Here is a 23,027-nt window from a genome sequence, read left to right as displayed (position 1 = left end):
TTGAACCGAATCATTTAAACGTTTGATTCATTCAGGAACGAAACACCATCCTGTTGCTCAGAGACGCAAAACAGCGCTGTGGCTGTGTTTGAAATTATTTTTGTTGGAGAACTAGAGCAAAAACAGGCAATATAGTGTCTAAAACATAAGTCTCTTAATATTAACTTCTTGTTTATTGAACTGTTGTATAAAATCAATATCACATTTGTAATCATGCTGACTTTTGGAGAAAAAAAACGCACTCTTCGTGTGATATCAACTATATGAAATTATATAAATATATACATTTTCTGCCCCATATCTTGAATTATATATTTCTAAATGCATTTTAATAGACTGATTCATGCAGTGAAAGAACGCACTATAAATGCGCACGTACACTAGTCTAACCTGCTAGGTGTTTTGTTTGCTTTTCGTGATATACTAGATAATATCAAATCGCACATCGTTAAAACAACAATTACGATATTATCGCAGACCATGCATATCGCACACCCCTATTAGATTTTTATGAAATCATAACGTTAGCCTTTTGAAGTTTAATCGTCACATTCAGCCATATCGCAATTCTGGTCTTTCCGTCCCCAAATTTAAGACCTCTTGAAATCATAATTAAGACTTTCTTGTACAATTTAAGACTTTTTAAGACCCGCGGAAACCCTGCATTGAGTTAAACATACAATTTTGAAGTGAAATAATAAATACTGAAATAGTACTTCCTTGTAGACCTTACAAGATTTATTTTATTTACAACTTCGAAAATCAGTGTTGCTATAAACTGGAAAAATGAAAGAAGCCAGGTGATTGTAAATCTCAAAGCAAGTATAGCTGTGGTGCTCTCTCACTGATGAAGGGCCCTCGACTCCCTTTCCCGTTTACATCATTCTTCCCCTTATTCTTCCCACAAGACTCTATTTATGTCACGCGGTCTAAAAGCGTTCAGGAAATCATCATGCACAAATGCCAATTTGGGATTGTGAGGGCAGAGAGTGTTTCTCTGTAAACAGCACTTATCAGTGCTCAGGGTAAACACACAGAATGCTGGGTAACGGAGGTGCCAGTTGTTCTGAGGGTGCTGAGAGGCAGAGATAATATGCTGTGTGTGTGTGTGTGTGTGTGTGCACTCTCTAAATGATCAGCCGGGCGGCAGCTTGAACCATTTGGCCTAATGTTCACAAACAGCGTGCCAGTCGAGCCGACAGATGGGGGCATTACAAATCATGGCTGGAAATGCACTTTGTTGGCCTGTACTGAGGTTGGGCGCATTTACCACAGGGCAGATATGAGACTTCCTGTCAATGCCCGAGCTCAGTTTAACACTGGCATAGAGAGTATTCCCAAATGCTCCTCACCAGCATCAGAAACGCTGTCTTCATTTTTGCTGACCAGTTTGTCAGAAGAGGATTGCCGACAGACACTACACCTGCAAGACAGAAACACGTTAACAATAGAGGTGAGAAACATAGCTATATATCTGTTTAACACAAATAAGTAAAAAATCTAGTTTAAAAATAATCAAGGCATGCTTTAAAAATGGGACCATTATATCTATTCCTTTTATTAAAATATTTACATTGTAATTTATATGTTACATCTTGAATATATTGTGAATAGGTTTGGGGTCAGTAAGGGTTTTTTTTTTTTTAACTAAGAAAATAATACTTTTATTCAGCAACGATGCATTAAATGTATTAAAAGTGACAGTAAAGATTTTTATAATGCTACAAAAGATTTCTATTTAAACTTTCTATTAAGATCATGGAAATGAATCCTCAGGAAAAATAAAGAAAAAAAGAGACACGAAAAAGGTATCAACACGTATTTGAAGGCAACATCTGAGGCTAAGGACAATGATAGTGACAGAAAAAAAAATTATATTTTTGAACTTTTTACATGTACATCACTGTATCCACAGGTTTTTCCTAAGGTAAAACTCATCAATAGCTGTTGTGAATATAACATCTCCATAGAGCAAAAATCTAGTAATTTTATAAAAGAGAAAAAAGGCAGAAGATAAACAAATCATGTTTAGAATAAAAGCAAAACAAAGTTACTTTCTATTCATCCAAAAAAAAAAAAAAAAACTATTATGGTTTCCACAAAAGCATTAAGCAGAACAACTGTTTTAAAATTTTTTGATGATAATAATTATAATAATAAATTATAATAATATTAAATATTTCTTGAGCAGCAAATCAGAATATTACAATGATTTCTGAAGGATCATGTGACACTGAAGACTGGAGTAATATCTGCTGAAAATTCCGCTTTGCCATCACAGGATTAAATTACATTTTAAAATATATTAAAATAGAAAACAGCTATTTTAGATTGTAATAATATTTCACAATATTACAGATTTTATTGTATTTTTGTTTAAATACATTTTGCCTGGTTGAGCATGAGACTTCCTTCAAAAACATTAAAAAAATCCTACTGACTTCCAAATGTAGAGTGTAAATATCATCTAGTTCTAGTTTACAATATAATTAAAATACATGAGATGATGGATTAAATGATTAAGTATACGACACGTTCAGTCATGTTTCAGTCAAGATTCATATTATTTTGACTATACAAAATAGGGATGCACCGAAATGAAAATTCTTGGCCGAAGCCGAACAAAATGAAACACTGGGCCGAAGGCCGAATATGGTTTTTCGCATTGTTTTCCCCATATATTTTGCCAATTTTTTGCAACTGCATAAATTAAATAGCCAAAATGTGCTTTTTACTGTTTTGTCTAGCTTTTCAAAGAAAAAATCAATTACAAAACAACAATTTAAAAATATTTACTTAACACCTGAATATTTTTTAACATTCTAGAAGACACTACACCAACAAAGCACAATTTAACTTAAAATTAATAAGTTAGGAAACTAGCTTTTTTTGCTATTTTCGGCCGAACAATTTCGGTTGCTGAACATTCGGTGCATCCCTAATACAAAAAATACAGAACAGCATTTACCCAGTTCGGCACTGCATTTTGTCTCTGGGAGTTCCCAAGTTCCCTTCAGCAGGTAAGAAGGACACAGTTCCCTCATAGTAGCGATGTGACAGAAAAGTTTTAACCAGCACAACTGTTTTAACATTGATAATAATAAGAAATATTTATTGAGCATCAGAATATTACAATGATTTCTGAAGGATCATGTGACACTGAAGACTGGAGTAATATCTGCTGAAAATTCCGCTTTGCCATCACAGGATTAAATTACATTTTAAAATATATTAAAATAGAAAACAGCTATTTTAGATTGTAATAATATTTCACAATATTACAGATTTTATTGTATTTTTGTTTAAATACATTTTGCCTGGTTGAGCATGAGACTTCCTTCAAAAACATTAAAAAAATCCTACTGACTTCCAAATGTAGAGTGTAAATATCATCTAGTTCTAGTTTACAATATAATTAAAATACATGAGATGATGGATTAAATGATTAAGTATACGACACGTTCAGTCATGTTTCAGTCAAGATTCATATTATTTTGACTATACAAAATAGGGATGCACCGAAATGAAAATTCTTGGCCGAAGCCGAACAAAATGAAACACTGGGCCGAAGGCCGAATATGGTTTTTCGCATTGTTTTCCCCATATATTTTGCCAATTTTTTGCAACTGCATAAATTAAATAGCCAAAATGTGCTTTTTACTGTTTTGTCTAGCTTTTCAAAGAAAAAATCAATTACAAAACAACAATTTAAAAATATTTACTTAACACCTGAATATTTTTTAACATTCTAGAAGACACTACACCAACAAAGCACAATTTAACTTAAAATTAATAAGTTAGGAAACTAGCTTTTTTTGCTATTTTCGGCCGAACAATTTCGGTTGCTGAACATTCGGTGCATCCCTAATACAAAAAATACAGAACAGCATTTACCCAGTTCGGCACTGCATTTTGTCTCTGGGAGTTCCCAAGTTCCCTTCAGCAGGTAAGAAGGACACAGTTCCCTCATAGTAGCGATGTGACAGAAAAGTTTTAACACCTGTAAAAATAAATAAATGAATAAAATAATTCAAAAACAAAATAAGAATTTCCATCCAAAATTGCAGATTCCTGTGTACCTGAGATATCGTAACGGGCCGGGCCCATCCAGCGCTTCCTCTCGCTGTCTGTCAGCACATCTCCGTAGAACCCGTAACCCAGTAGTGACACAGAGTAGCGCAGGAAGCGGTCTTCATTGTGCACCGAGCAGACGTCCATTGGCTGAGAATCACCTGCAGAAAAAGCCAGGATGGATTTCAGAAAACACAAGCTGATAACATCAGAATCCTGTGCTAGGACACCACATATAAAGCCCTGTTCAAACCAAGAACGATAACTATAAAGATAACGATATTAGCGTCCACACCAGCGGACGATATCGTCTGTTTATTCTAAGCGCACGCACGTCTGCCGCTTTAAATTCTCAAGCTCATTACAGCAGGATGGATTCTGATTGGCTGCCAATTTTTTATCGTTCATCAGCTGGAGAAAAAAATCGTTTTGAAAGTGATTCCAACGATATCGTTTCTCTTTGTCTTTATCATTATAGTTGTGGTGTGGACTCTGCTATTCTTTAATATTGAGAACGATTTTAAGAACTATATCTTTATCGTTATCTTTATAGTTATCGTCCTTGGTGTGAACGGGCCTTAAGAATAGTGCATATTGCAGCAAAATTAGATATCCGTCTCTGCAAAAGTAGCACAGTAAACATTTTCCATTTTGGTGTTATGCTTTATTTATGCAATATGTCACTCAAAGCTGTAAGTTACAGTGATTTTACCCTGGTTAAGGTATGGTCATGCCATGACATCCAAAGAAAAGTAGTAACTGTAGTAAATGCCCTTGCTGAACAATAAATAAATAAATATACTGGGATAGCACTCAGTCCTAGCCTGAAAATACTAAAGAGAAATTTACATAAGCATAAATAAACATACGCACATACATAGCCAGATATGCTTTATCATACTGCAGATATGGAGATGAGTACTTACCCACAATGATGTGCAGTGCTGAAGTGACAGGGTCATTTGAGCCAACCGTGGCGTAGCATATACAGTCAGTCGAACCTGTTTCAAAAACACATTTCATGGGTCAGGGGTTCAGAAATGGCCTAAATCTATCTCTCATAATTCACTCCGAAGGTTAACGTATGAAAATTACACTTTCATTTTCAATTTTGGTGGCATACGGGGGCAGCTGCAATCTAACCTTCAATTGTGAACGCTAACCAAACATCACAAGCCAATGGAGTTTTTGCTCTATTCAGCCCTTGTGAGAATAAGAAAGTTTTTTCGATCTTGTAATGATTGTAGCTGAAGCATTGCAGGGCACTGTTATATAGAGAGATGAGATTTCAGATGAGTTCAGCCCTCTTTCTGTCTCTTATATGCTGTCTGGTAATCTAATTCCTCTTCCTCAAATTGCTTATATAATAGCAAAAACACACAAACTGCAATCTGCAAATGTGCCAGACTGATTATTTCACGATCCCATTATTGTTTCCACAAACTAAGGTGGAAAAAGTAAAATACAATGCTTTTCAATTTATATATCATGATAAAACCATTTAAAGAGCAATAAACAGCATGTTGCTTAAATGTCAGTTCCTTACTGCGGCAGTACCATGATACACTGATAGTGTTAGATAACATGGTAATAATTACCATATCCATATACCAGGCATTTACATAAGGGCCATTTACAGCATGGAAAAATAAATGATTAATGGGGTAGTGGGGGACACCCGAGATTTTACAAGATAATACATCTTGTAAAAAAGGGCATCATAGGGCCCCTTTAATGAAGATCATTGAACTATTACGTAAATAAATAAATTATTTAATTTTAAATTTAATTACAAGTACATCAGATAAAAATGTCCATGGAATTATATGTATTAAATTAAATAATAATAAAAAGAACATAAATCATAAAAAATTTAAAAGGCATTGTAATGTTACATATTCAAAAAAATATTAATATTAAAATTAGTGCGGTCAAACGATTAATCGCATCCAAAACAAACGTTTTTGTTTACATAATATATGTGTGTGTGTGCTGTGTATATTTATTATGTATATATTAATACACACACATGCATGTATATATTTAAGAAAAATATGTTATGTTTATATTTTAAATATATTTATAGATCATATAAATTATATGAATATAAATATATACATGTAAATACATGTAAATATTTTCAAAATATATACTGTATGTGTGTGTATTAATATATACATAATCAATGTACACAGTACACACACACTTATATTATGTAAACAAAAACTTTTATTTTGGATGCGATTAATCGCGATTAATCGTTTGACAGCACTAATTCAAATCTCATGTAATTGTAATTAAATAAATAAAAGGAACAAATGATCCATGTAATCGTTTAATAAAACATTTTAAAAGGATACTAAATAATATAAATAACCTGTTATATTAATATGGCATAAATTAAAAAAAACATAGTATTATCAAAACACGTGTCCAAAAACATGGCAAAGGCATATGTCCAAAAAAACCATGGTATCAGTAATGCTATACATTCAAAAAATTATTACTATTATTATTATTATTATTACTATCATCATCATTATTTTAAATATAGCATGGTAATAGCATAGAACTTTTTTGGTTTTGTCAGCAGTTTCAGATGCTTTCGTGTATTAAACTTGAAGTCAGCATCTAAAACATCTAATCCAAAATGGTATTATTACATTTTAACATGGTACGTTTTCAAATAAACATGATATTATAATGTTAAAAGCATGGTTCGTTTTTGTCAGTGGTTTCAGATGTTTTCATCTATTAGACATTGAAGTCAAAGATTTGTCTCAAATTCCCTTGCTGCTCAGATTAGTTGTCATCCAGAAACAAGATAATGGACCAGGAGCTGTTCTTAGAAACTGTCACTAGTCCTTGCATGTCTGGACAATGTGAGATAAGGCCATGAATAGACAGAATTACACACGCTGATAACTTGACTGATAACAACATGGACTCTTAAGGTTTCGACATTGTCTGGTTTATATGGCAAACAGTAATATCAGAAAACAGGATTTGATAAGCCACAGTCATTAAGTTATCAATTGCTGGCAGAGATCTTGTGAAGGGCATTCTGCAGTGCATGACAACAGTCTATTTGTTCTGCTTGTGCTCTTTCAGGTTGGTCATTTATTAATAACGTGTTTTGCACAAGTATTTTTCTTTCCCATTCTCTGGCTTTAAACAATTTAAAAAGTGCAGTATGTTGTATATTTTGAAGCTTTATGTGTGAGAGAGAGCGATTATACACTACCATCCAAAGTTCTAGGTCAATAATATTTTTTAATGTTTTTGAAAGAAGTCTCTTAACAAGGCTGCGTTTTTAAAATTTATTTACAGTAATATTGTAAAATACTATTAAAATATAAAATGCATGTTTCCAATTCTAAATATATTTTAAAGTTTTATTTATTCCTGTGAAGGCAAAGCTGAATTTTTAGTAGTCATTACTCCAGTTATTAGTGTCAAATATCATTCCTAATATGCTGATTTGGTACTCAAGAAACAATTCTTATTATTATCAACATTGAAAACAGTTGTGCTGCTTAATATTTTTTTTTGGTAACAGTGTTAACTGCAGATTATCCACAAATGACACATGTAGTGCTGACAATCAGAATGTATTAAAACTTTAAAAAGCTAGACAAAAAAATACATTTAGCACTGAGATGCTGAAAAAAAAATACAAGATGATTTATAACAGCCAGCGATATTCAACAAGCAACTTTACAGAGACCCACTATTTAAAAATAATAGTGCACACACAGACGCAAACATGTTCTGTGTGAATAGCCCACTAAAATTTGATCAAAACACAGTATCATCAAAGGCAACATAATGTTGCTTTCCATTTTTTGAACAGCCTTTATATCATGAGTGCACCTCTGATGCCTAAACATGCTTTCCAGGCAGCTTACTAGGTTTTGGAAGAGAGCTATAATCTCCTGCAGTTCTCCTCTATTATGCAGCTGTGCCCATGTGCAGGTGTAAAACTTCCAATGACTTGGAAATATCTCCAAACACAAATGCTGTAATGGAACCGTGAGTGACGGATGCTTCCAGGAACACTGCCAAGGAAGTGACGTGCATGAAAAAGCAATGAAATCCATTCTGAAGAACTGTCTTGGCTGTATAGACTCTTAATATTTGTGACTGTAGACAAGTGATTCTCAGTCCTGGAGCATCATCAACACTGCACATTTTGGATGCCTCTTTTATCTAATGCACCCGATTCAGCTCATCAGCTTGTTAATAGAGTGCTCATGAACTGAACTGGATGTGTGAAGGGACATGTACAAAATCTGTTGGGTACACGCTCCAGTACCAGGATTGGGAAACACTGCTATAGACCAACCTGCAGGAATTATGCCAATGCGAAGTCCACACGGCATAAGGGTCTCCTCCATAGAGTTCTCATCCACACCTGCTTCTTGCTGCGTATGGGAGACGAGGCCATGCATGATCTCGCTGAACATGCCATCACCTCCGACACACACCACACTGCAGAGAGAGACTACACTGATCACTTCAATGCATATTTGTTTAAAACTAGATTTTCTTCAGTGAAAGGTAGAGCGCAAATGAATGAAATTTGTGTCTAAACTGTCGTTCACAGAAATGGATGTTAAAAAGTAGAGAAAAGATGCAACAGTCAGAGTTGTTTTGTGAATACAGCCTCTGGCCCAGCTTTAAAGCAGCATCCATGTTGCTGTCACCAAAAGCCACTCTATTTTCAGTTGTCATTTCCCAAGCTGCCCGCCGTCATCTGCCGCAGCGCCAGACCGATGTGCATTGATGTGCAAATGTTAATCTGAGCTGTGCTGCAGAGGACGCATTCCTCGGTGGGCAAATTAAGAGTCGCCACACAGCGACCGTGATCTCCCAGCAGGATGCCCACTCACCCATCATACTTCTTCAGATCAGCCTCTGTCTTCAAGTGGTCCCTGGCATGATTTGCACGCTCTGTAACTATAGAAACAACAGAGAAAAAGCCATTGTTAACGGGACAATGACAGCGAGGCTGGGCAGAGGGGGAGAAACATCATTATGTTCATCTGGCAGTTAAATTGCATTTTTCTGCTGGCTTGATGGAGACCATCAATCAGCCACATCAAATGATGAAGCTGAAGTCGCGGTGAAAAACAATCCCCGGTACATTTCATTACCGGTTCTTTACCATCAGCACTGATGTAAAGCTGTAACTCGGAGGGATGTGCTGAAAATGAATGGGACCCAGGACCGAGCCCTGTGGATCACGTTGATGATATATGCCAAAGGTGATGTATGGAGCTTATTAAACCGTCGGCAGAACATCTTGTTTGGCTCCTCTAATGATTTGGTTTGAATGGTATTTGTCCAGCCAGACATGTACTTTACCATTTACGAAATGTCCGCATGGTCGTAAAAATGAATACCCTCAAGCAACTGCTGAGTAAGCCTGTAAGCTTTAGCTCCAACAGCCGATATTCACACCAACCCAGGGTCTTCCTCCCTCAAACTTAATAAATAATGGATGTCTTTGCATTCCTATGTTTATCGACTATCACAGTTTGCATTATGGCCAGCTCCTGTGATAGATGGCGCTGTAAATAAAATCATATTCGTGGGACGGGTTGGCAGGTGGGGCCATTTGCCAACGGAGATCTATTTGCGAAGCATAAAAGCTCATTTTTTATTTAAATGTTAATGCAGGTGGCTGACGGGCACTCACCAATCACGTCGGTGGAAATGGAAGCCCGGGAAAAGATGGGGGCCACTTTGTGGTCGTAAATCTGCTTCCCATGTTGTTTTCCTCCGTAGGGGTTGATGTACACTAGCAAACTCTTCGGTCGATTGGCTGCGGAATGAGAGGCGGGCAGAGCATTAAAAGTGAGTTTTTGTTTGACAACAGTCTTCCTAGGCTGTCAAAACTACTTCATTAAGTTGCTGTTGAAAAACTTAATCTGTTGTGACAACATAGAGAAGACCAAAACTCCTCAAAACTATCCATAGGATTGGTAAGAAACATTCTGGGTTATTTCAAATTTACAATTATTTTCTCAGTTTCTAAGCAAACACTAAAATCAAATCAGAACATATTTGATATTTAAATTTATTTTGATGAGATTCTATTTTGGGCGGAGTAACTGAGCACAGATCGAAAAAAAAAAAGAAAAGAAAAGTGGTTAACAAAAATGCCAACTATTTTGGCTAATTAAAATGCAGATTAAAAGGGAAGAGAGATTTTTTCATGCTGTGTCAAAAAGGAATTAGCGTCCATTATTTATGTATACCATAATTATGTACAGTACCAAATGTGTGGTAGTAATTAACTCATCCCTCAGAGTCTATTATCGAATGAAAAACATGTTTACAATAAATTCACACAAAGGACACCAAGAAACTATTAACATAATGATTAATCATGTACACAAAACTGGTGTGAAAATCGCTGACCAACCTATAAACAATAACTTGTCTTTTTTGCTATAGTTTATGTATAGTTTGTTATACAAAAATTAAAGACGCACTCAGCAATGCAAGTTGTTCCCTAATAGTTTGGACCCAGAGCAGACACAGGGAATGTTCAGAGCAGTGGAAAGTCACGTTGCTGCACCACCAGCAGTGCTGCCTCGTCCTCTCTACATAGAACACTGCAGAGAAACACAAACGAGAATGCCACATTATTCAAAAAACTAGGTAAAAGGTGACCTGTATGATCAGTATCGTTTTGATAATACACTCACGGAATATAGATAAAGTAACAAACTATGTATTCCCCTGTTATCAAGGCCAGATAAGCAGGTGACAGTCTGATTATGCTGGTGTACCTGTGAAAGCATGCTGGCAGGAGTCCGCTGGGCTCTGAGGAACCTTCTGCCATTTCCCAGTGTTTTCACACGGAGAGTCATCTTCTTTTTCCTGAACGGCTATAATCTCACACACCGGGACACAATAACTACCTGTGAATAGAGGACCAGTGGGTCACATACCACGAGAGACATAACAAAACCTGTTGCAAAACCTAACTCAAATGGAACCTAATAAGTCAACTCTACATAGGCTGCAACATTTGCAATTTATCATACAAATAGAGCTTGACTCTATTTATATGATTTATGTACTATTTTTATTGTTCATATACTGTTGTAATATTTACTTTTACAAACTATTTTACTATTAACAAAGTTATTTATTTCATTTAGTTGCCAAGACAACATTTCAAATGAACGATTATCTATGTTATATTATTTTTTATTATGACCCAAAACTTTCGTCATGTTATCATGGCAGTTATATTGGTTGAAAGTCCATTTCAATTAATTATTAGGAGTGTGAATCTTTGAGCTGACAATGAATTGATTGGATTCATAATGCAGTGATTTTCAATTAGATATAAAAGCAATTACCAATTCAATAAAACATTGAACAGATTGTATATCAGACTGTAAAGTATTAGCAGTTATTGTTATCTTGGCAATCTATCTCAATGGATCTTAGTCAGAGTAGATATCCTATTTAATAATGGAAAGGAGGCTATGAGTCTCACTGAAAATGTGTCTAAAAATGTGGTGACTACCAACTCAGTCATTTAATCAAAACTTAATCAAAAACAATCATTTGATTTTCAGCATTTGGATTTATCCAACACAAATTATTCACAATTAAAAAGTCATATCAAGATCAATTAAGTTCAGTCGGCAGTATTTTTAGACAATGAGCTGAATAAACAAATTAACTGATACACCTTAAATAATTGATACTATAGACAATGATGCCTTTTAGTTTTTTTCAGAAGGATATTACAGTCAACATTTCTCTCAAATAATCTGCCGTCTTGTTTTTTTTTTCTGATTTTGTACATTATTACAGAACATGCTTTAGAGGCTTGAGTTTGCAAAATGTGAGTTTTGGTGATGTCGACTGCTTCATTTTGTTTGCTTTGCTATAAGACACTATGCAAATGTCAGTTTCCATCATCTCTGTCTCTGTGCTAGGGAAAATATCTCTAAGCAAAGGAGGTTTTTGCATTCTGACAGCTTGTGCCCAAATGAGTCAATCTTGTGTTATGTTACATAATGCAGACTTTCCAGAAAACCCCATGGGAGAGGAAGTTAATGAGGTTTGACCTTATTCAAAAGATCAGAGAGTTATGTGGATTAGAATAAAGCACTGCTTCAGAAACTTTACTTATTACCCAGATAAACTTAGAGTAATGATTTATCTTCATTAAAACTTCATGACACATTTATGAGACATAACAAGTGTATTTCCTTTTTATACAGCTTAATGAAACAATTCATATGCCCATATGTAGCCATAAACTTAACAGCATAATAACATGGAAACAACAACCTGATAAAAGTTTCATGATATTTGTATTAGGGAGTTATTGTATAACACATGAATACTGCATGAGGCAAAAAGCTGAAATGTAAAGGTGACGTAGTAGAGTTATAGAGTTCATAAGGGACTTAATTCCTGTTGCATTTATTCTTAGTTTTCTTGGTCTATGTTTAGCATCCACTAACCAAAAAAAAAAAGGAAAAAAAAAAAAGTACAGAAATAAGTATACGGTTTACACAGCTCCTTTCCATCCAACCCAGCACAATAAAATAAAATAAGTAAATAATCATAGTATCATAACAGTCTGAAGTTACATTAAAATAAAAGATCTTATAATGTAATATTCTACATTGAATATTCTACTCTGAAATGATTTTCTTTTCAGCCGTCATGTATCTCTCTTTTAAATCATCTTCAGCCATTCAATTCATCATGGTAAAATCAACTCCTGTCCAAAACTTTTCTTGTTGGATAGCCAGTTTCACTCAAATATATGGCACAATGTGAGTGAACTTGGTTGTGAATGCAGTTTCCTACTGACATTAAAAAATCACCTAGAGATACAAACCATCAACACCTGAAAGTGACTAACACTCAAAATAACAAAAAAAAAAAAAAAAAAAAAAAAAAAAAAAAAAAAAAAAAACCTGGCTTTTTATGACAGTGTATTTGAAGTGTAAAAGGGTAGAAAGCAGGCGGTTTGAAATTCTTAAAGCTAAATGTGAAATTCTTCACAAAGCAAAATTCTGTTGGTCAGTATGAAGAATCTGTGTGACTAACTTGAACTTGTTTTTGCCTGATGTGAAAAACCGTTTTCCCGGATGTGAAATACCTGATTGGATTCCTATCGAAATGACTGGATTTCACCCCAGAAAAAAAAGAAGAAAAAAATTCATAATTCATATTATATAAAATACATAATACATACATGTGCTGTTTTATTTTATAAAGAATGTTCATTTCCTAACATTTTATTGCAATTTTTGCAACACTTGCAAAAATTTGGACTGGAATAGTTTAAAACCTTGTGTCATTTTAAAAATATATATATGAAATAAAACATTCAAAATAAACAAATATATTAATGAAATCTTTGGTTGGAGGATTTTAAATTACATAATTTAGGCGGGGGAGAAATCTGCCAGGTATAGGGTTAAAAGAGGGTTGAAGATTTAGCCTAAATCAAGTTAGTGTCTAACTATTTTTGCACCAAATGTTGATTTGGAGTTATGCAATGTTTATTTCCCATAAATTAAAGAATACAGTAAACATATTTATTTGATCATTTACAATACATTTGTTAAAAGGTTTGAATTGCAGTGTTGAATGCTTGATGAATGCAGTCAACAGTATAATTTAAAAAATTGAGAAAATGGAAACAATTAAAAGAACCAAAGACTTAAACTACTTCAGTCTGTGTGCATTGAATTTATTTAATACACGAGTTTCACAATTTGAGTTGAACTACTGAAATAAATGAACTTTTCCACGACATTCTAATTTATTGAGATGCACCTGTATTTACTTCATCAGTTTTTCCTATAAACAAAACACATTCTTTTGATCTGATCATTTACAATCTGTTCGCCTCATTTCATTCATTTCCACTATAATTCTCCTGCAATCACCCTGCATGTGATTACATCAAAAAACAATGCAGACACACATCCGATTACATAAAATGTTCTGATTTGTTCTCATTTCTGTTAACTATAGTAATTGTGTTAAACAGAGGCAGTAAACTCAATGAGGATAGAGGAAATACCACTGAACAATAGTTGACATTCCAGGGGTCCTTGACTGTTATATCGCAGCTCTCACCCTGCCAAATACACCACATGTCCTTCCAAAAGATGGCTCAATGATGCAACAATCTGAGGCTATATACCCTCCACATGCTCTAAGTGCACGCATATGCACATCTTTATTGTAATCATTGCCTAACATATTCATTATGTGTACTTAACTAAATACATAACTAGCCATATAACCCGAATACTAGTCCCACATGGATAATACTCCGACACTCATTTCTGACCAATTAACCAATTACTTCCTGATTGTATTCAAAGCACTTTTGTGAAGCTGCTTTGAAACAATATTTATTGGGAAAAGTGCTATACAAAAAAAGTTGAATTAAACTGAGTGATGACTTAAATAGTAATAACTACACTCATATACTCAACTACTAATCTCATTCTTCTTCAAACTGATATGATGTTACATTTGAAAGGCAACATAGTTTCAGATCTGATAAGCATTAAACATTTAAAGGGAGGATTTTTATAATTATGAGACTAACATCACACAAAACAGCAAGGCATGTAGAACTACAAGTGTCCACAAACCGAGTTTAGTCAAATACGGCTTGGCGTCTTGCCAAAAACTTCCAAAAACCTAAGTGTACTACCCGGCATAGAATTTGCATAGAAAAATATAAAATCTTTAAGATAATTAAATTAAAACCACAGTATAAATGGTACAAATTCATACTGACTGACATATTTCTACCATTTCACAGAACTTCGTGTGACAAACTCTGCTAATGAAAAAGGGATTTCCCCTTTAAATAATGTGCCAGTCATACCTCCCAGGCATGCTTGTTATTAATATGGCAAGAAACTGAGATTGCAGTTGTGCTTACCACAATTATGACATCACTTGAGCCACCAATTAAAAGCTAGAGAGCTGCACTAGGCTAGAGGAAACCTCAAAAGTATGTCAACGACTTGAATCCAAGACCATATGCATTACCTATGGATCCTGATGTGGATCATGTTGCGGAATATTACTCATGTCCTTCCAGGCATCTGTTACCATGGAGATATGAGTTTGGGACCAGGCGTTTATTTATAGGATTAGATCTCTGCCACAATTCTGCGCACGAAAGATCATATATGCCATAATTCCGGGCAATCAGAGACGAGGCTGCTAAATTCTGATTGGCTGCCTTGACAACCAATCACAACATTCCTTGCATTGCTGATGACAGCGGAAAAGGGAAAATACTGTACAGTGCATGCATAATTATTATGCAAGTTGATATTCTGCTTACTGCCAGATTCTGGAAGATAAATTCTTCAAACAGTGGTACAAGAGGATACGGTGATGGTCCTTCAAGAGTCACTCTCAACTTATCGGTCTATAAAGCCTATTAAAAAAAATCAGTCTTCAAGTATTTTACTACACTTCAGTATGTGGTTCTTATTAAGTAGGGGTCATTTTCTGATTCTATACTTAACCAAAGTCTCTGAGAACCTGACACATTATACTTCTGGAGACTATAGGTAGGTTGCAGTTCTACATTTAATAATTTTTGACTTTCAGTCTAGTTAAATCTCTTTTTTTGGCTCATTTTATCTGTAAAAGAAAATCGGCTTAATAATTATGCACACCTGAATGTAAGACATTTTTTACTTCCAGCCTTCATGAATAATTATATATAAATGATAAATGATTAAATACAAGATTAGTAGTATTATTAAGATTGATGTCGTTTGGAATTGGTAAAACGTGCTTGGAAAAAAATATGATCAGAATACCTTGAACTACCTTAAGCAGGGTGGAAACTTCATTTAATGTGTCATGGCCCCGAGGAAAATATCCATCAAGACCTTTAAATAAAAGTCGGCTTTGTGTAATGGATCTTAGTACTGGAGGTCACCCAGTTCTCAACTTCTCCTCAGATGTATAATGTATCCACGGCATGGGCGAAGGTCTGGCTCAGGTGAAACAGTTTCAAAACCTGGATTAGTTTTGAACTTAATATTTATGTGGAGTTCATGGTTCTATTACATGGACCGTTTTAAAAGGTCAAGTATATTGAAACGACCCTTTTTTCTTTTCTTTTTTTTTTTTAAACAAGATATCATCCACTCACACTCATGTTGTTACAAACCTGTAAGGCTTGGAACACTGGATTTTAAGCAGAATCTTTATGCTGCTTTTACATATAGCAACAGTTTACAGCAAGCATACATAAGATCCTTGAAGATTATCAATAACTAGGATTATCAAATGAAATACCCAGTCAGTTCATCTGCCATTTTTTTTTAATTGCAAGGTTGTGATTTTTGTGTAAGCTTTATTCTTGGCTATTAGCAATATTTAACTAATGGTGGTTCTTTAAACATTTTTTCTGAAGAAAGATAAACATGTATAGTGATGAAAATGTCATGGATGAATATTTACTAAGTAATCCACTGTTTTGTAGAGGGGGGTCAAAATGGCAATTTTCACCTGAGATTCAGAGCCAAATTACAGGGGGTTAAAAATGACTTCAGAAAGATGGCAGCATCATGTTGCTTTTACACAGAGATTGGTAGGTCTATTAGTAAAATCTGTTGACTTCAGCTGTCTTTGTTGCATTATGTGCCAATGGTGACCATTCAAAAATGGGGAAAGAGCACTTTTCAAGTATTTTTCTCCAAAGTTTGCAGGCCTGTAACTCTAAAAAATATTAAAGATATCTTAATGCCCTTTAAGATATTGGGTCTCATCAAACTTCCTTTTTGGCATCTTCATTTTTAAGGCCCTATATTGTTCGGTTCCAGAGATATTGGAATTTCCATATGGCCCCAGGATCAATCATTAAACTGTACACATTTTCAGTGGTCAAAAACCAAATGTGGGTCACTTAAAAAAAAAAAAAAAAAAGACACTTATTTTCTTTTAAAGAGCAATATCTGAAGAACAAATAATGTTTAAACTAGAAATGTATCTTGCTTCCTTCTGTCAGAACAACTGCATTGAACATACCTGTCTGAGTGCCATACTGTGTATATTCTTTTCACAAAGTTTGCCTGCCTGTAACTCAAGAAGTATTAAAGATATTGCAATATGGTTTTAGATTCTAGTTCTTAATAAACGTTTCTTTTGGAGCCTTCATTTTCAAGGCCCTACATCATTCAGTCCCAGAGATATGGGGGTCTTATATATGGGCATTAAGATATCTTTAATACTTTTGGAGTTACAGGCCTGCAAACTTTGGAGAAGAAAACTTGAAAAGTGCTCTTTCCCCATTTTTGAATGGTCACCATTGGGACATAATGCAACAAAGATTGCTAAAGTCAACAGATTTTACTAATAGACCTACCAATCTCTGTGTAAAAGCAACATAATGATGCTGCCATCTTTCTGAAGTCATTTTTAACCCCCTGTAATTTGGCTCTGAATCTCAGGTGAAAATTGCCATTTTGACCCCCCCTCTACAAAATAGTGGATTACTTAGTAAATATTCAACCACGTCATTTAATATTTTGGCTTTCATCACTATACATGTTTATCTTTCTTCAGAAAAAATATTAGCAAATTCAAAAATTTGAGCCTCTGGTTGAGTTGACACAGAATGACCCTGTTCTAACTGTGATAATACGCACAATACCGTTTGTCTAGCATATAATTTGTGGTCACTCTCTTCTTCTGAAAAGGTTCCAGTTAAATGTGAGTGATTTTCAGAAAACAATGTTACACAAATAACTAATTAACAACCCAAACCTGGAAGTTCATTTATGACAATTCATGACAGACGTCTACAGACTCATTAACAATCCCAACCATAGACCCGCAGCAATGAGAGGACAGAACAGTAGAGTGTGTGCAGCAGACAGGTGGAAACACACTATCCAATTCCTCAAGATTATCAGTGACCTCTCTGACCTTTCAGCACAGTCTGAGAACGCTTCACACACTCTTTATACACAACTTAACTACTGTTTTACACACACAACAGTGTATGTGTGTGTGTGCTCTGTTCCCACCAGGAACAGAAACAAATATTCTGTAAAGAAACTCATCTGGTCACATGATACTTTACATAACATTCACTGTAAAAAAATTTAACTAAAATGTAACACTGTAACTAAAATATCCAAGTTGTCACATAACATTAAGTAACACAAAATTTGACTAAACTAAACAATTTTAGTCAGCGAGGTAACAAATTATTTTAAGTTAAAACATTTTTTTTTACAGTGTTCTAGAAAAGAGTGGAAAAAAATTCATTTTTTTTATGGCTGTAATTCAAAACTTAGTGAACTGCTAGCAGACAGGGCATCATATGAGCATGCATAGGCCACACAGCATGTTTAGGCCTCAGAGGAGTTCTGAGTAAGCAGGATTTTTGGCCACCATACAATTGTGCACAAAACGCAGCATTTTTTGGGAATCCCAGAAATTTTAGAAGCTCATTTCTGAACATCATAATGCATTTTGGGATGTCATAGATTCTGCGCAGAGTTTTCTTGGCATTATAAGCATGTCCAGAGTCAGTGGTGTTTTGGACATCATAGACCTTTATTTCCGAATGCATAATGTTCATCATACAACACAGTATTTCTAGGCATTATTTATGTGTTTTGAGTCAGCAGGGTTTATCCAGACATCCTATATAATGTTACAAATTAACATTGCTTTTGAGCACCACAGAAGCATTCCAATTCAGATATATAGGCCTACTACATATTCAGATATCTAGTCAGTAGTGTTTAGTCATTGTTGAGAATCATAGACGTCTTTCAATCAGCATCCTTTTGGGCACCACTGACATGTTCAGAGTCAGCAGTGTTTTTGGGCATCAAAGACGCCATCCAGTCAGTATCTTTTTGGGTCATCATAGTTAGCTGGTCAAAAATGCTGCGTTATGTGTTTCTCTGTACATACTGTAGGCTACATAGGATGCCTAAAACTACGGTCTTCTAGGAGCGCGAGTCAGTTTTGAGACACACACCACTAGAACAAATAACAGCAGCAGCGTACCGTGTTGTATATGTTATAGTGTTATTATTGTATTAGATATGTAACTCACCCGCTTTGACGGCTCCATATATGGCGCGTCCGGTGTGTTTTTTGGCGATTTGTATGTCTTTCCACGCGAGAATCGCGCAGTTTAATGTGACCTCATACAGTCTGCGCTGAACACACAGCTCAGAACACAACAGACGCGACTGCTTCTCCATTTCTGCTCTTAACAACAAATACACACTAGCTATCGCACTTTCATCTTCAAAACGAGTTTATACTATACCGCCCCGACGCTTTACATTATTATAAAAATACTACAGTCGCTACAATGTTGCTCGTCTTCTCCTAAGCAGCTTGGCTATATAGCGGTTTTCTCTTTCCTGATAAAGTGGGTGGAGCCAGAGAGATGTGCGTCACACACAATCCTATTGTAGGAGGTGCGATATCGTGAGTGATTGGCATACTTTGTTTGTTTGTTTGTTTATTAATTTACTGTGGCACTGTTAGTTAATTAGGGATCTACACTATTTTGTTTACAAAGTTATATTACATATGACATATTATGCCACTCGGACGGTATATATTGCATGCAATATGTCAATTTATATATATTATAAAATATTAAAACGTCTAGAACAGTTTTCTTCCATCATATATTTAATGTATTGAACTTGTATACTGTACATCTTATGTTATATAGGCTAATGGATATAATATAATAATAATAATAATATAATATAACAATGTAATAATGTAATATAATATAATGTTCTTGCTATTAGCTATCACCACGGTGGACTCCTTTAAGTGCAAGCAGTATTACTTCAATAAATGTATTGACATGAAGAAGCAAAGCAGAAGTTTTTCTTCTCAGTTCTCCAAAGTAGTGGTATAGGGGGTTTCCTCATTCATATTCATTATATGGAAAAAAAGCGACCAGTGCCGTCAACATTGTGCTTTATTTGCCACATTAATACCTTATTGTATCTTTTAAGTATCTTTCTAATTACCGTAATTCATTCTACTCAGGAAATAGTTAGCCTACTTAAAGAAATTTACATATGACAATGACACAAGTTGTGTCATAATTAGGCAAGGCGAAACTGTTGTACATTTATTTTGGTACTGTTATTACATAAAATAATTTTGGGAGAGTTGTTTTTTTTTTTTTTAGAAGTGTGACTGATTTTGTGTACTTTCGGTTTTCTTTATTTTGGAAAGATGTGTTGTTTGATTTTATTGATCTAGATAAAAAATAGTAGGCCTACTGAAAAAGGGTCTTATCTCATAAATCTGTCACTTCTCCACATTTCACATACATAAGTGCAAATTCTGCGATCATAAGCTACATTTTAAGGCATCTCAACAATATTTTGAAAATATGTAATAATATTGTTATTAAAAACTCTTTTGACGTTTCTTTATCATTCCAATGCTGTGCTGTTTATTGTTTTATTTAGTGAACATCCTCTTGTGTTTTATGTTTAAACATTCCTTTACAGACAACATCAAGCATTTTAACAGGCCTGTGAGGGAACTAAAGGAGGCGTGGAGAAACTTCCATTTGTGATTGGCTGTTCAGCCGTCACTCATGAGGCCCCTTAACCAATCACAGCCGCGCTAATGTGCGGTGGGCGGCACCAACATGGCGGCTCTCTGAGTTTGCGAAGAGAAATTGAGGTGTAAATAAACTCTTCGTGCACATTTTGCACAACTTATCAGCTTATTTCGCCACTTTCATTTATGAGCGAGTACTCTGAAGCCAAAAGATGTCAGGTGACGGCAGCAAAAAACAGTTCTGGAAGAGAAACACATCCAAGGTTCCTGGGAAGTGAGTGACGTGTTCATGCTAATGTCTATGTGTTAGCTCTGTGTGTGTATTTATATGTGTTTAATTATAGATGCAATTAATTGAACAATATCTTTCAACGCCAGATCTCACCGGAGGAGCTCGAAGTATTCAGAATAACACGTGTCACTCAAATCTGATCTTCTTTAGGCTGTTTTTAACTGTCTTTTAATGTGACGTGTGCTAGCTGTACACCTCCCTGCATAGATTGATGTCAGTGAAGATGTATTAAGTTTATATCATCATAATTATATTTTTCTAACACTGACTTGTGCCCTTTGATTAATGGGTATGTGGTGATAATATCTGTTATATCGATCAAAGCTCTGTGTTAATAGTTTAGTTCATAAAGTCATGTGTTAGCCTGTTAGCTATGGGCTGCTGGGCCCCTCTTTTGACAACACTTACAGACAAGTGCAGATTGGTACAATGATAATATCACTACATTAGTTGTAGTATTTTGATATATACCATTATACTGCATGATTATTGTATTCACATACCATGCTTTTTACATGGTACTTAAAATAAGACCATAGTAGTACTATGGTGTGTTTTAAGTAGTGTTGGCAACAAAAGCAACTTTATAAAACTTCATAACTAAAGTAGTGTGTATATAATGTGGATACACACACGTGACAAATTAAAAATATCTAATAACTCAGTTGTGTTTTGTAGTTTTGCTTCATCACTTCTCGACTTGTCAAACCAGTTTTCATATCATCTAAATAATGATGGGGAGTTAAAAATAAAGATTTTTCCTATAAACATCCATCTTATCACTTATTCTTTTTCACAGTATCCAGCATGTTTATGGAGCCCAACATCCCCCATTTGACCCCTTGCTACATGCCAAGTAAGTGCAGTTATGTATTTTGGTAAACAACTTTTTTTTTGTGGTTTTGATATTTCAGTGTCTTTATCAGTGTAATTTGCCAGTCATGAGGGTCAATTTTAAAAAAATAAATAAGCTTTCCACTGATGTATGGTTTGTTAGGGTAGGACTATATTTGACTGAGATACAACTATTTGAAATCCTAGAATCTGAGGGTGCAAAAAAATCAAAATATTGAGAAAATCACCTTTAAAGTTGTCCAAATGAAGTCCTTAGCAATGCATATTACTAATCAAAAATTAAGTTTTGATATATTTATGGTAGGACATTTACAAAATATCTTCATGGAACATGATCTTTACTTAATATTCTAATGATTTTTGGCATAAAAGAAAAATAGACAATTTTGACCCATACAATGTCTAGTTGGCTATTGCTACAAATATACCCGTGCTACTTAAGACTGGTTTTGTGGTCCAGGGTCACATATTCAAAGATAGAAGAGGTTATTTTGCTTTCATTTTTTTAAGTCAGTTTTGTTTGCAACCCATTTTACTTCCTTAATTTCAGCATGATAAAGAAAATTCAACAACCGCATAGGTCACTGTATAAAAATGTGTTTATATATGGTTGATGCTGTTGCAGTTTATGTTTCACTTTTAAAGTATATGAAATTAAGAAAGTAAAATGGGTTTACATGTACGTTCAATAAAAAAAAAGGTAGCGCATTACATGGCTTTTTTTTGTGAGGAATTGATTAGATCTTGAAAAGAAAAATGAAACCTTAAAAAGAAAGTCATTTCAGAGGAAGAACAGGTTATTTCAAAACATGTCAACATATTCTGTTACACCAAATACACAAAATAATGATCTTTAAAAAAGCATCATATGACCCCTTTAAAGATAGCATTGTTCCCCTTTCTACAATATGCATAGATTAATCATTCCCAATAAAAACAAAAATGTGATTTTTAGAATATGAATAGAGTTCATTTTGACGTTGAATTTGCATAGCATATACAGGGCTCTACGCTTACTTTTCTTTTTAGGAGCACTTGTGCTCCTAACTTTAAAAATGTAGGAGCACGTTCAAAATTTTAGGAGCACCTTCTAATCAATAATCCAAAATTTTATCAAAAAGTAGCTTTCCCATTACGAGGTGATATTTGACTTCTCTAACTTTATTAAAAGTATGTCATCTTTTGTCAAATTCTT

At 34.6% G+C, this 23,027-nt stretch overlaps 2 protein-coding genes across 2 annotated transcripts in view; one reads left to right on the top strand and one right to left on the bottom strand.

Annotated features, from left to right (window-relative positions):
• Nucleotides 1–19,514, bottom strand: part of LOC107710741 (ceramide kinase-like) — a 34,263-nt gene extending 14,749 nt beyond the window's left edge. Inside the window, 11 exon segments of the mRNA XM_016515580.1 lie at nucleotides 1,353–1,423; nucleotides 3,895–4,000; nucleotides 4,080–4,232; nucleotides 4,998–5,072; nucleotides 8,417–8,562; nucleotides 8,964–9,091; nucleotides 9,093–9,295; nucleotides 9,774–9,898; nucleotides 10,568–10,694; nucleotides 10,872–11,003; nucleotides 19,193–19,514. Of these exon segments, the coding sequence (XP_016371066.1) occupies nucleotides 1,353–1,423; nucleotides 3,895–4,000; nucleotides 4,080–4,232; nucleotides 4,998–5,072; nucleotides 8,417–8,562; nucleotides 8,964–9,091; nucleotides 9,093–9,295; nucleotides 9,774–9,898; nucleotides 10,568–10,694; nucleotides 10,872–11,003; nucleotides 19,193–19,343 (1,417 nt within the window). The 5' untranslated portion in view covers nucleotides 19,344–19,514.
• Nucleotides 19,515–20,746: 1,232 nt separating this feature from the next.
• Nucleotides 20,747–23,027, top strand: part of LOC107710738 (TBC1 domain family member 22A-like) — a gene marked incomplete at its 3' end in the record, with an annotated part of 33,662 nt that continues 31,381 nt past the window's right edge. Inside the window, exons 1-2 of the mRNA XM_016515577.1 lie at nucleotides 20,747–20,959; nucleotides 21,777–21,833. Of these exons, the coding sequence (XP_016371063.1) occupies nucleotides 20,898–20,959; nucleotides 21,777–21,833 (119 nt within the window). The remainder of the gene's footprint in view (nucleotides 20,960–21,776; nucleotides 21,834–23,027) is intronic.

This window comes from Sinocyclocheilus rhinocerous, unplaced genomic scaffold (genome assembly GCF_001515625.1).
Source record: "Sinocyclocheilus rhinocerous isolate Xijiao unplaced genomic scaffold, SAMN03320098_v1.1 scaffold1078, whole genome shotgun sequence".
In the NCBI taxonomy this organism is placed as follows: Eukaryota; Metazoa; Chordata; class Actinopteri; order Cypriniformes; family Cyprinidae; genus Sinocyclocheilus; species Sinocyclocheilus rhinocerous.
This window is presented reverse-complemented; position numbering and strand designations above follow the sequence as displayed.